Genomic DNA, 12,691 nt, shown 5'->3' on the forward strand with positions numbered 1-12,691 from the left:
GAAAGGAATGGAAACCATTTATTATACACAACATGAATTAAAATTTGTATCCAATAATATCAAAGAAAGAATACAGTCATGCAAGTTATAAAAGCATTTGTGAGTTTTGTATACTCATTGAACAAAATTTTGCAATGATCATTGAAATAAAATTCAACTTCAAATTAATCAATTTTTGTTGACCACACTGTTTTCATAATGTAAACACTAATTGTCAGTAATAAATACATATAAAATCATATATCTTCCATTTCATTATGATAATTGAAAAAAATAAATGACATTACAAACTTGCATAGCCATCATTGGAAACCCAGGAGTCGATTCTCTATCGTTTGTGACTCCGGGGTTTCAAACAATATTAAGTGACCTCTAGGTCATGATTAAAAATACCTTATTTATAGCATTGCACATCACCAGATGATTCAGGTCTGATCTAAAGCTTCATCACTACTACTGTAAATATACATTTTTGAGTTTTTCCACAATCATATTTTCTATAGACCTTTTCACGAAAGTGAAAATCGACTGCATTACCTATTGAAAATCAATTTAAAATTTAATTGCTCCTAGATCTGTATGTTTACAGTATCATTGTCTTAATTCCTTAAAGCAAATATATAAATATCAAGACATGATGCACTGAAAAATTACACTTTTTAAGGGTCACAGACACTTAACAGCAGTGCACCTCGCATTGACTTCATATGATGAAAAGCATTTTTTAAATGCCAGACAAGAAATAATAAGTCTTAACTAAATTAGAATAGTGAAGAACTGCTACAAAAATATTTAAACTCATTTAAAGGGAAGACAAAATTAGAAGCTGATACTCTCCACAGCCCTAAAATATTCTGTGTTTTTTTTGTCAATACATATTTCTTATAACATGCTGGAAGATGAAGAAAATGTTTTGATATGTTGAATCTTTAAATACAATGAATATTAAGACGCATGTAAAAAAAGACCTGCTTTAAACAAATATGAGGTATTGTGCACAAATGAGATTCAACATGACAAAATCAATTGCACAAACATTTCTACACACAAAGAACCATGCATATAAATTTTAGCATAATTACAGTGCACTACTCCCAAACATCTTGTATCAATTATAACGACATATCATAATTTTGTAAAATAAATCTACTGTAGACAAACTTTCTCTCACGGCTATTAAACTTCATAATTTTTAGTTAAGTTTTTTTGCTGATTTAAAAACTGAATAAAAATGCCTCTTGAGATGAACATTAGTTCAAGGAGATAAACTTTTGCAATTTTACTTCAATCACTAAGTTTGAGAAAGTGAATAGCATGTTAAAGAAAGTTGGTTTAATTATATTATGTATTTTCAACAAAATTACAAATGGCCCATGGGCCTTAACAGTCATCTGACTATTGACACAATACAACATAATCTATTTAAAGAATTTAGCCTATTTGACCCCTGTGACCTTGAATGAAGATCAAGGTCATTCATCTGAACAAACTTTGTAGCCTTTCATACTAGCATGCCGCAGGCCCAATATGAGTACCTGGAGCCTTTCAGTTCTTGAGAAGAAGGCTTTTAAAGATTTAAGCCTATTTGATACCTATGACATTGAATGAATGTCAAAGTCATTCATTTGAACAAACTTGGAAGCCCTCCATCCCAGCATGTCACAGGCCCAATACCAGGTCTCTTAGTTATTCACAAGAAGTCATTTAAAAATTTAGCCTATTGACTCATGTGACCTTTAATAAAGATCAAGTTCATTCATTTTAACGAACTTGGTAGCCCTTTATTCCAGCATGTCACAGGCCAAATATCAAGTTTCTAGGTCTCTTAGTTATTCACATTACACATTTAAAGATTTCAGCCTATTGACCCCTGTGACCTTGAATGAAGTACAAGGTCATTTATTTTAACAAAGTTGGTAGCGCTTTATACCAGCATGTCACAGACCCAATATCAGGTCTCTAGGCCTCTTAGTTATTCACAAGAAGCCGTTTAAAAGATTTTAGCCTATTTGACCACTGTGACCTTGAATGAAGGTCAAGGTCATTCAATTGAATAAACTTGGTGGCCCTTTATTCCAGCATGCTTCAGGCCAAATATCAATACCCTGGGCCTTTCGGTTATTGAAAAGAAGTTGTTTGAATGAAAGTTAACACACAGCAGATGGCGCAAGATGACACAATAAGTCGTCCTGTCCCTTCGGGTCAGATGACCTAATTAACCATAATCAGCCAGGGTTGCTTATAAGGATGTGCCAGGTTTACTGGTGGAGGAATGCCAGAGTACCCTGAGAAAAACCCGACCAGTGGTCAACACCTGGCAACTGCCCCATATGGGATTTGAGCTCTCAACCCTGAGATGGAGGGGCTTGTGTTAATATACACCCAGGCTTATACAATTATCTCCCAATTATTCAAAAAATATAATTTCCAATTCATAAAAGTATATCATATGTATATCATATGTATATCATAACAAGAGGCCCATGGGCCTTATTAGTAACGGTCACCTGATATTTGATACAAATTAGTTATGTAATTTCCTAACAAACTGACGTTTTTTGTTCATCACATAGGAACATACATCTAATAGGTCTACATACAAAGTTTCATAAAGCTTGGTGCATATTTACTCAAGTTATCATGTTCACAAGATTCAATACCGGTAATTATAATTCCATAGGGCAATTACTCCGTAAGTTACAATCTAATCAGATCGATTTTCGAATTTGTCCAAGATCTTTCCAATTTTAGTCTAAATACAAAGTTTCATAAAGCTGAGTGTATATCTTCTCGAGTGATCATATTCACAAGGTCCAATAATAATTATTAGTGCAAAGGGCAATAACTCCGTAAATTACAGTCGGATCACGCTGATTTTCGAACTCGTTCAAGATATTTCTAATGTTAGTCTCCATAAAAATTTCATTAAGCTCGGTTCATTTTTACTAAAGTTATGTTCACAAGGTTCAATAATTATTACTGCAAAGGACAATAACTCTGTAAGTTACAATCAAATCAGGTCAATTTTTTACCTTGTCCAAAATCTATCCAATGTTAGTCTACATACAAAGTTTCATTAAGCTCGGTTCATATTTACTCAAGTTATCACGTTCACAAGGTCCAATGATAATTATTAGTGCAAAGCGCAATAACTCTGTGAATTACTGTCAAATCTAGCTGATTTCCAAACTCATCCGAGATCATTCCAATGTTAGTCTACATGCAAAGTTTCATTAAGCTCGGTTTATATTTACTCAAGTTATCACTTTCACAAGGAAATGTTAACGCACGACAACAGACAAAAGACTATCGTAATAGGTCACCATGACCTATGGTCAGGTGACCTAAAAATGACACTTTACATGTATTAAGACACAGATTGCCCAAAAAGGATTGCATAGTACATAGTATAGTACATATATTTTGTTATCCTAATTATAGTGCAAAGTATCAAATACAATATACCAGTAAAATCTCAAGAAATCCAGTAAAAAGATAATAGACTATATATAAGGTCCATAAAAAGTATTTTACCAACTTTAATGAGAAACATAACATCTTCAGCTAACTATCGACTTCCTTCTTGAATCCCAACCATACAATGGTGCTATCAATATTATATGACTATGAGTGTTAGTCAATGCTAAGTTTCAGATAAGAAGTCCCTGGTTTTTTATATGAAAATAGCCAAATTGGCCCTTTAGGCCTGCCCCTCACACCCCCGGGGGGTCAGCCTGACCATTTGTACAATTTTGAATCCTATAATGATACTTCCATTGCATTATAAGTGCTATCAAATGCTTAGTTTCAGAGAAGTCGTCGTTTATATGGAAATAGACAATTTGACCCCTTTTGGCCCCGTCTCTCAGGCCCCCGGGGGTTCAGCTCGACCATTTGTACAAATTTTAGTCAGTAGCCCATAAGGATGCTACCAGTTGAATTTTATTAAATTTCGGCCAGCGGTTTTGGAGAAGAAGTTGATTGTTGATGGATGGACGACGGATGCCGGACGACAGACGCCACGGTATCGCATTAGCTCACCTTGGTCCTTCGGCACTATTAAAAATGATATTATTGTCTAATACAACTAGAATTATACTAATTCTACCAAGCATGTTGGAGTTAAATGTTTCAGTCAATGGCTTTTAAAATCTAAGTACAATGTGCTGCGCAATGTAAAAATAGTATTCACTTCATAACAAAAAAAATACATTGTATTTGTAGGCAAAACACTTCATTGATAATAATCAGTTTTAAATGGTTCTTTAATTAATTAAAATTTATAAATCATTACTAACAAAACTTACTTTAGAATGGCATCATCATTTAAATGCCTGTTCAAAGCCTAGCTGGCCTTGCCCATCACTAAATAAATCAGTATATATAAGTCATATACATTTGCATCCATATCTACTTTTTATCACAGTGTAACTGGAATGTAAACACTCACACATATTGCCCTTACTATTAACTGCCAAACCAAAGTGCATTAGCTGATCATAAATAAAAACATGTCTTAATACTATGACATACTTTTCTACAGAACATTTTCTTTCTGCTAATCAACGCTGTCAGTAATTTCCATTAAAATCTGAATTAAAACATGTTGCTTAAATATAGTGTAGTACCTCCACCTTCACCCTTCCTACATAACACACACACATAAAATGTTAAATTATTAATAAGATTGTAAGTAATTTAAAAGGAGATTGGATGCTTGTTTAAAAACAAATAATGTTACCACGTACATGATATATTTTAGAACAGAAAATAATCATTATAGATAATTTACAATGTACCACAATCATATCCTGATTTTCATCATAATATAGAACCTACAGGATAACAGCTGCAAGTATGATTTTGATTAACATCTCTAGTTGACAGCTGCTGTATAATGCAGGTTAACCAATCCTCTCAACAATACATTTATTCTTCTTTCTCACTCAAAGACCACACTCTAATATACTCTATATATATTATATTGACAATGGTAGACCCTGCATATTCTCAGTTATTTCCATGGGGATGATATTTTCATGTTTAGACTTATCCAAGAAGTTTAATTAAGGTCAGTGAATATTTACAAAGGGCAATAACTCTGTCAGTTAATGTCGAATGATGTTCATACTGATATTAAAACTGCTTACAAACTTTCATGAAGCGAATTTTACTAAAGTTATCATGTTCACAAGCAAAAGTTTATTGATGGCACACAACGAATGATCAGACTATATTGCATATATCAGGTGACCTAGGAATCAAAAATAAATTATCTATACTCTTGCAGCTTGGTTGCCAAATTTTGATTCATAACCAAATTTAAATTTCAATGTTTCTCTTATTAAGTGAAAATTCCAAATTGTTCGACCCGAAAAATACTTTGTGAAAATATTAAAGTTTTGGACCCAGCAAAAATAATCAACTACATTGTAACTTTTCCATCTATGACTGTAAGAAACATGCAGATTTAATGTGTGTTTAACTGTCATTAACTACTAGCAGGTGTGACGATCTTGATGATGTTTTCCTTTATTGACTGGTATTCTGACTCCTCGAGTCGTTCCGCACAGATTGTTTCATCCACAGACTCCTCAGTGAGATCACCGTAAAGCTCAGCCACTGGAACAGATGGAAGAATGCTACCTTGAGTTTCACTATAGTCCAAGGATGAATACAACGACATTCATAGTAACCCCTAGAGTATCAAGAATGTAAGAAAGGGGCATAAGAATGATTAAACAAGAAAGAAACAAAGAATGGATGCCACTCCTAATGTTCTATTAGTTGATTAGAGATTCACAACAATGGTGTCCTGACAATTAAACTTACCTTTGATAGGCAGGTGCCCTGCTAGCTCAACAACAGCCACATTAAAGCAGGCCTCAGATTTTACTCCTGGACAAAACATATACAGAAATATAAATAACAGAAGAGTTGAAGGAAGTAAAATGCATAATAAGCATATACATTTTCTGTGAAATTTCTGGAAATACAATTTTAGACTGGTACATTTTTGACAAAACAGGATTGGATTATTCTAGAGAATTTTAAGAGACCAGTCAATCAATAAGTGTTTTGTTGAACGACATCAAACACTGAATTACTGTATCTCAGTTTTACAGCCAACAACTAGACACTTCTGATGAAAACTTTTAACTAATTGGACATGTTAAAACTCATCAAAGATGTTAAAATAGGCTAAAAAAAATGTCAATAAGATCTGAAGTGAGTATTTACAAAGGGCAATAACTTTGTCAGTTAAAGGCCCACTACTTTTCCGAAATGACTTTTAATTTCTAAAATGTGAATGTAAAACGTGATTGATGATATTATAGTGTTGGAAAAGTTATTAACTTACCATTAATACTACACTTATCATCACCTTCTGAACCATTTAATTCAAATAAATAAAATGTTTATTTTCATAATGCAGGTCGTCTTATGGTTCCCACTGTCGTCCTATATACTGTGCGGTAGTTGACTATCACTGAGCCAGAAGAAAATGAGTCTCCACTGTTATCATATTTTACGCAGGAAATCTTGCATATGTTTCGTGTTGTAACCTCATCTTAGGCCATCATTATAAATTTGGTTATGTTATTAATGTTTTTTTTAATTTTTTTAAATTTTTCTCCAGAAAGGTAGTGGGCCTTTAAGTTGCTTTAACGTCGAACATTTTCATACTTGCCCCAGATTTCATTGATAAAATTGTAAAAACTGTCTATAAAGATCTATAAAGACCACCCGATGGACAAAGAAAATATGTATTTTACATCCAGCTAACTGGGCTTTATACACTGGAAAAGTTAAAATGTCAACAGTTGGTCACTAAAGCAGGTGCTTCTATACATGTACATTTGTATATGCAATATGAGTCATTTCTCTCATATTAAAATACTTTTTTTGCTTTATATACAAAGAGCTCTTCACATGGTAGTTTACCTATAAATTTCTTCCTAGGCCACAGATATAGCCTGACAGTCCTTTTGCGGCTGGACCTATCTTCACCAAACACAGTGCCACGTGTTATAAATAGGTTGTGGGCTATCTCAGATTTCTGTAGGTAATTTGCTACCAGGAATATTACTCTGAAATTAAAGAACAAGGTATTGTTTGAATATTTATCTACGAGGAAAATATTAAAATTCATCACGTTCTTAAAACCATCAATATTTATACACATTATGGTATAGCAAGTCTTTTTTACAGTGTCACATAAAATCACATTGTCTAACCAACACTATAACCTACTATAGGGTTACATACGGTAGTCAAAATATATTTCTATCACAACATTTAATTCAAGAAACATTTCATGCAAATGTATTCTTAACAAATTTTTAAAAGCAATTCAAGAGGAAACCCGTCTTACTTCAATAAAATCTGCCATTTGCATAGTAGATTTTGTTAACTGGATTAATGAAAGTTGAAATACCTGGAGACTTCCTCTATAGTTGATCCATGTAACTGGAATGCAAATCCCTTGGCTGGCATGACTTCCAACTCATATACAAGTCCTTTAAGATGTTTTACAGGCTGTCAAAATTAAGAAACATGACAATTTATTTTTGTATCAAAAATGCATACCCTGTAAAAAAATTCTTTATTTGAAACTATAAACAAGTTCGAAAATATATTTTCACAGCAATATCAACAAAGTATACAACTGGTGGATTAGCCATATAACAAAAGAATTACGGACTTACACAAGATTCCACAAGCAGCTCATGTTCCAAATAATAGGCATGGAAATGCTGGTGATTGACAGATGCTAACGCACAGAGGCTGTTGAACCCTAATCGGAAACCCCTGAAGAAAACAGATAACAACATACATCTATAAAATGGACCCGCAATAATCCTGAATGCAATATTCTGGATTACTCAAAATCTAGATAGAATATAGAGAAAATGTCTGATAATTGTCATTTATTTACCAAGCAAATGGAATAAACAGTCTGGAAAATTCATGCAAAATCCGGACAGTTTGGGCTCCATGGGGACACAAGTGTTCAGATTATCGAAGGTTTATTCACTGTACATGTTTGTTCAATTGAAAAATATTCAAACGGAAGATAATCGCAAACATGAAAATAATTAACTAGAACCAGATACAAATGATTTGTTGGGATTTAATACCCAAACAAAATTACTTTTAAACTTCAGGGTCCCGTTGGGAAATCATGACAGAAGTTAAGGAAAAAATCTGTCAGAAGTTAAGAAGCTTTCCTCAACTTCGATAACGCTTTCCCATGGAGAATATTAAGTTAATAAGGAATGTTGAAGAAACTGGAGCCTGGTTGTGTAATACTTTGTGTCACCTAAACAAGTACTTACTGATGTCCACTAAAGAGAAGTGTCTCTGTAGCCAATTTTATAGCACCCTCTGTCAACATCTAAAAACAAACAAATTGTATCATATTAGCACTTCTAACCAACCCCTATTCATCTATCTTTATCTAAGGGATTGTACACATCAGTGTCACTGGTTTATTGTACTCATTGTACACATAAACTAAAGGTGCTTATATATACATATTATATTTCTACATTCAAAAGTCATACAGAATCTAATGTTTCACAAATTGAATCAAATGTTAAAATAAAATATGTATTAAAACTATGTATTACTATTTTAGAAAATGTAATTTTTTTATCATCTTTTTTTTCTACAGTTATATATAGTCCTTACCTGAGGTCTGAAGGCATAGACATCTGGTACAATGAGAACATGGCCATACTCCAAAGGACTGATGTTTATTATCACTAGATTCTGAGGCTGAAAATGAAAATAAACATATCTTCTAAAAATATCAAGATTTGTATTTAAGACCAAAAATGTATGGCTGCCTTGTGTAACAAAAGTGAAGTAAAGGACCTCTTGAAGCAGAGAAAGAAATATAGGAATTAAAACATATAAACTGTCACTCATTAACATCCATTCACAATTAGGAAGTTTTTCGGGGAATAAACTTGAACAAAAGTGAGGGACATAGCTCCGATTAAAGTTTCCTTAAATAACATAACAAGCACAAGGACAATACCATAGTGATTATGACAGCTTGTGTTGCTTCATCAGGTTAAAAACTGACCAGGTTGATAAGCCATGTTGTTCAATAATTTATTTTGTTTGCTTTGGGGTAAATAAAATGATTATAAACTTTGCGGCATGGAGACAACAAGTCACATGTTCACACTGTAGGAGTTGGGAAATTGGGAATGGTAAAAAAATGATCTAATTTTAATCAAATAATGTTTCAAATCTTTTCTGTCCGTTCCCTGAACTTCGAAACGTCGCGATTTGACTATACATACTGTATATTGTGTTCTAATGTAGAATTCTGTACAAACCTCTATATGCTGAGTACCATTACACAATGCTTGTCCATCTTTATCTTTTGTGCCATTGCATTTCATCCCCTCCTCTGCATCAGATGTGCCTGGACATGATGGTTTCTTTTCCAGTAGGAACAACACTTCACCAGTTTTTATACGAGAGAAGTTAAAAATGTTTTTGTCAAATGGCTGGTTCACAGTCATGATCTCCTGTGGTTTCCTTCTCTCTGTAGCTCTCTTTATATTTAACTACAAAGGAATCCTTCATTAATAATCAATGAAATTTAAAATATAATCTCTTAAGAACCACTTAGTTGTCTTCTTAACTATGGTCAGTTATAGGAGCTAAAGACAAAAATCTGGTGTGAGATTCAGTTAACATGGGTCATACATAAGTGTTATCACAATATGGATATGTTTGACCTCAAGGAAGATAAAACTAGTAAAAAAGTGACAATCATCACTCCTTAGAAATCCATAATATAAAAAAGGGAGACAAATTTGCTTTCAGTTAAAATGGCTAACAAGTGTAAATCAGAACAAAGCTAGAAGTAAATCAAAATTAGTAACACTTCTTATACTGTGGAGGAATGCCGAAAGTTCATTGACCACCAACCTAGGCAAGTACTCAACCCTGAGATTGTGGTATTATTGACATTCCTTATAATATATAACCACTAAACTACCACAGGATCTAACAATAGCAAGTTATAGACATCACCTGTGCTACATATCCTTTCTCTCCAGGGATTATTTTAGTTTCCACTTTATCAAGATGATATCTGAAGTGTCCATCTTTCATACACTGGTCCCATTTTCCTCTCAGCAACTTATCAAACTATAAAAACACCAAATCAAGACTGAGTGAGTTATACAAAGATGAGCAAAGAAAAGGGAAACATTGCAATGCTAAATTAAAGATAAAAGATTCAAACAGTTTGTACTATTGTTACCCACCTCACTGAGAGCATACTCCTTGTCGTCCCAATGCTTAATCTCTGAGATCAAATTCTCCTCATTGTATAGAAAGGAATCTGCATCCTATGAACAGAAGTAGAAATAATAAAAAATATGAATTACACAAAGGTAGCTGTTACAGTTGTCAAATTATCTCAAAAGATGATATTAACATGGCAAGATTAACCTCAGCCATATCATCTATCACCTTTTCATATGTCTAAGTCTGGTCAATCTGGTATCAGAGCTAGAAATATGGTTCATTCCCCGAACGCCTACTCTGATAAATCTGCAGGGAACGCTTTGAAGTTTAGTTATAGTCTGTTTCAAAATCTAACACCAACTCGGGTAACTTTTCAACCACGTAATTTTTATACTTATACCAATGATACATGTTACATTTTAGGACATACTACAGTTTTGTTAAGTTCAAACACTAGTTACAATTAGTATTTTTCTTATTACTTTTTTTCAAAATCATATTTCACATGCAAATACCTACTGTACTGCTTAATATTTATCGTAGTGTCACACATATTTTACAGTAGTAATTAACTGAAGCGCCAGTTACTAGTAAACTGGGGATAGCCTAATATAGATTTATGTTAATTATGAATTAATTATGCTAATATATACTATACTGTGCCTAAATTTTTAATTACTAATTATGTACTGGTTTATACCGCCTATATATGTATTCGCCTTGTCTCACCGAATAAAGTCAGTGTTGTCGGTGTTTTTCAACTCTTTGGTCCAAACACAGGGCCATTTATAGTTTCTATATGAAAAATTAGCCAGAAATACCCGTTATTTTATATGTATTTCTGGCTATTTTTTCATATAGAAACTATACATGGCCATGTGGTCCAAATAAACGTTTTATATGCAGTAGACCCTATGTGATCTCGGATCATTCTCATACTAATTTTGACACCGTTAACAAATATAACAGCAGTATTCCGTATTTTTTTAAGTTCAACATAGTTCAGTATAACTTAAACTATTATCAAGACCTAATGTTATATCAGTAAAAATGTCTCGATATTTAATTACCTGGAATGTATTTGTGTTTTCCATACTTTTACAGTAACGACAACAAGGCTACATGTGTATTCCTGTCAGCTCCGCCTGTCCACAACGTAACGCGTACACAGTCGGTAAGGAGTTGGTCTACGTCCAATAAGCGTTTGAAATTAGGTCAATGTAAGCCACTGATGCGGAGGCAATAGAAATTCCGGAATTCTATTTTTTTTTCTTACTTAATTCTGTCATCACACTCATTTCATTTTATTCCTAATGCGAATTGCCATGAGAAAACAAGACAATGAATTTAAATTTTTTCACGTAATAAGTTGCAAATGTATTTTAATCAGATTGAAAACTGGCGTACTTTCTTCTCTGTAAAGAACCGTAAAATGAAAACATTTCTTTATAAACTTAAATAAATAAACAGAATCTTAAAACCGATTTTGAAATGACGCTATTTTCTTCCTAGAGGGTAATACATAAATGAAGTAATCCATTCAGCTGTTACATGTACATGTGCCATGGAAAAGATTATTAAAGAAATACAAACATAAACTTACTTAACTTAGTAATGTTCCTAAACATCAGTTAACATTTGTCTCTCTTTTTCTATGTCAAATTAAATTCAGAGCAGAATTAAAAATAAATTATGTTTACAAATTACTGAAAAGAAGAACAGATGCATATCTAGAACTTTAGAATGACTTGGAGAATATTGCACATAACAGACGAGACGAAATTTAACAAATTTAAATTTCGTCTTTTCGCGGCGAAAAGACGAAAAGACGAAAAGTCAAACACGAAAAGACGAAAGTGATACACGCTAATTAGCGACTTTGATTCTCGTCTTTTCGCCTTCAAAATTCTCGTCTTTTCGTCGAAAAGACGAAATTTAACAAACCTTAATTTTCGTCTTTTCGTCTTTTCGCCCCGAAAAGACGAAATTTAACAAACCTTAATTTTCGTCTTTTCGTCTTTTCGTCTTTTCGCTCCTTTTCGGGGCGAAAAGACGAAAAGACGAGATTTTTGAAGGCGAAAAGACGAAAATTAAAGGCACTAATTAGCGTGCTTCACTTTCGTCTTTTCGTGTTTGACTTTTCGTCTTTTCGCAGCGAATTTAAATATGTTAATTTTCGCCTTCGGGGCGAAAGACGAAAATACGAGAATTAAGATATTCAATTTTCGTCTTTTCGGGGCGAAAAGACGAAAAGACGAAAATTAAGGTTGGTTAATTTTCGTCTTTTCGGGCGAAAAGACGAAAAGACGAGAATTTTGAAGGCGAAAAGACGAAAATTAAAGGCACTAATTAGCGTGCTTCACTTTCGTCTTTTCGTGTTTGACTTTTCGTCTTTTCGCGGCGAATTTAAATT

At 33.2% G+C, this 12,691-nt stretch overlaps 1 protein-coding gene across 1 annotated transcript; it reads right to left on the bottom strand.

The window, feature by feature from the left end:
• Nucleotides 1-852: 852 nt before the first annotated feature.
• On the bottom strand, nucleotides 853-11,966 carry LOC138319026 (GDP-D-glucose phosphorylase 1-like). The gene is made up of 11 exons (XM_069261908.1): nucleotides 11,349-11,966; nucleotides 10,296-10,379; nucleotides 10,060-10,176; nucleotides 9,354-9,587; nucleotides 8,695-8,781; nucleotides 8,340-8,398; nucleotides 7,710-7,812; nucleotides 7,439-7,539; nucleotides 6,946-7,091; nucleotides 5,833-5,898; nucleotides 853-5,622 (listed from the first exon to the last, which is right to left on the bottom strand). Exons 1-11 carry the CDS (start codon nucleotides 11,370-11,372, stop codon nucleotides 5,492-5,494), a joined length of 1,152 nt encoding a protein of 383 aa, XP_069118009.1. The 5' UTR covers nucleotides 11,373-11,966; the 3' UTR covers nucleotides 853-5,491.
• Nucleotides 11,967-12,691: the final 725 nt, after the last annotated feature.

This window comes from Argopecten irradians, chromosome 3 (genome assembly GCF_041381155.1).
Source record: "Argopecten irradians isolate NY chromosome 3, Ai_NY, whole genome shotgun sequence".
NCBI classification, from domain to species: domain Eukaryota; kingdom Metazoa; phylum Mollusca; class Bivalvia; order Pectinida; family Pectinidae; genus Argopecten; species Argopecten irradians.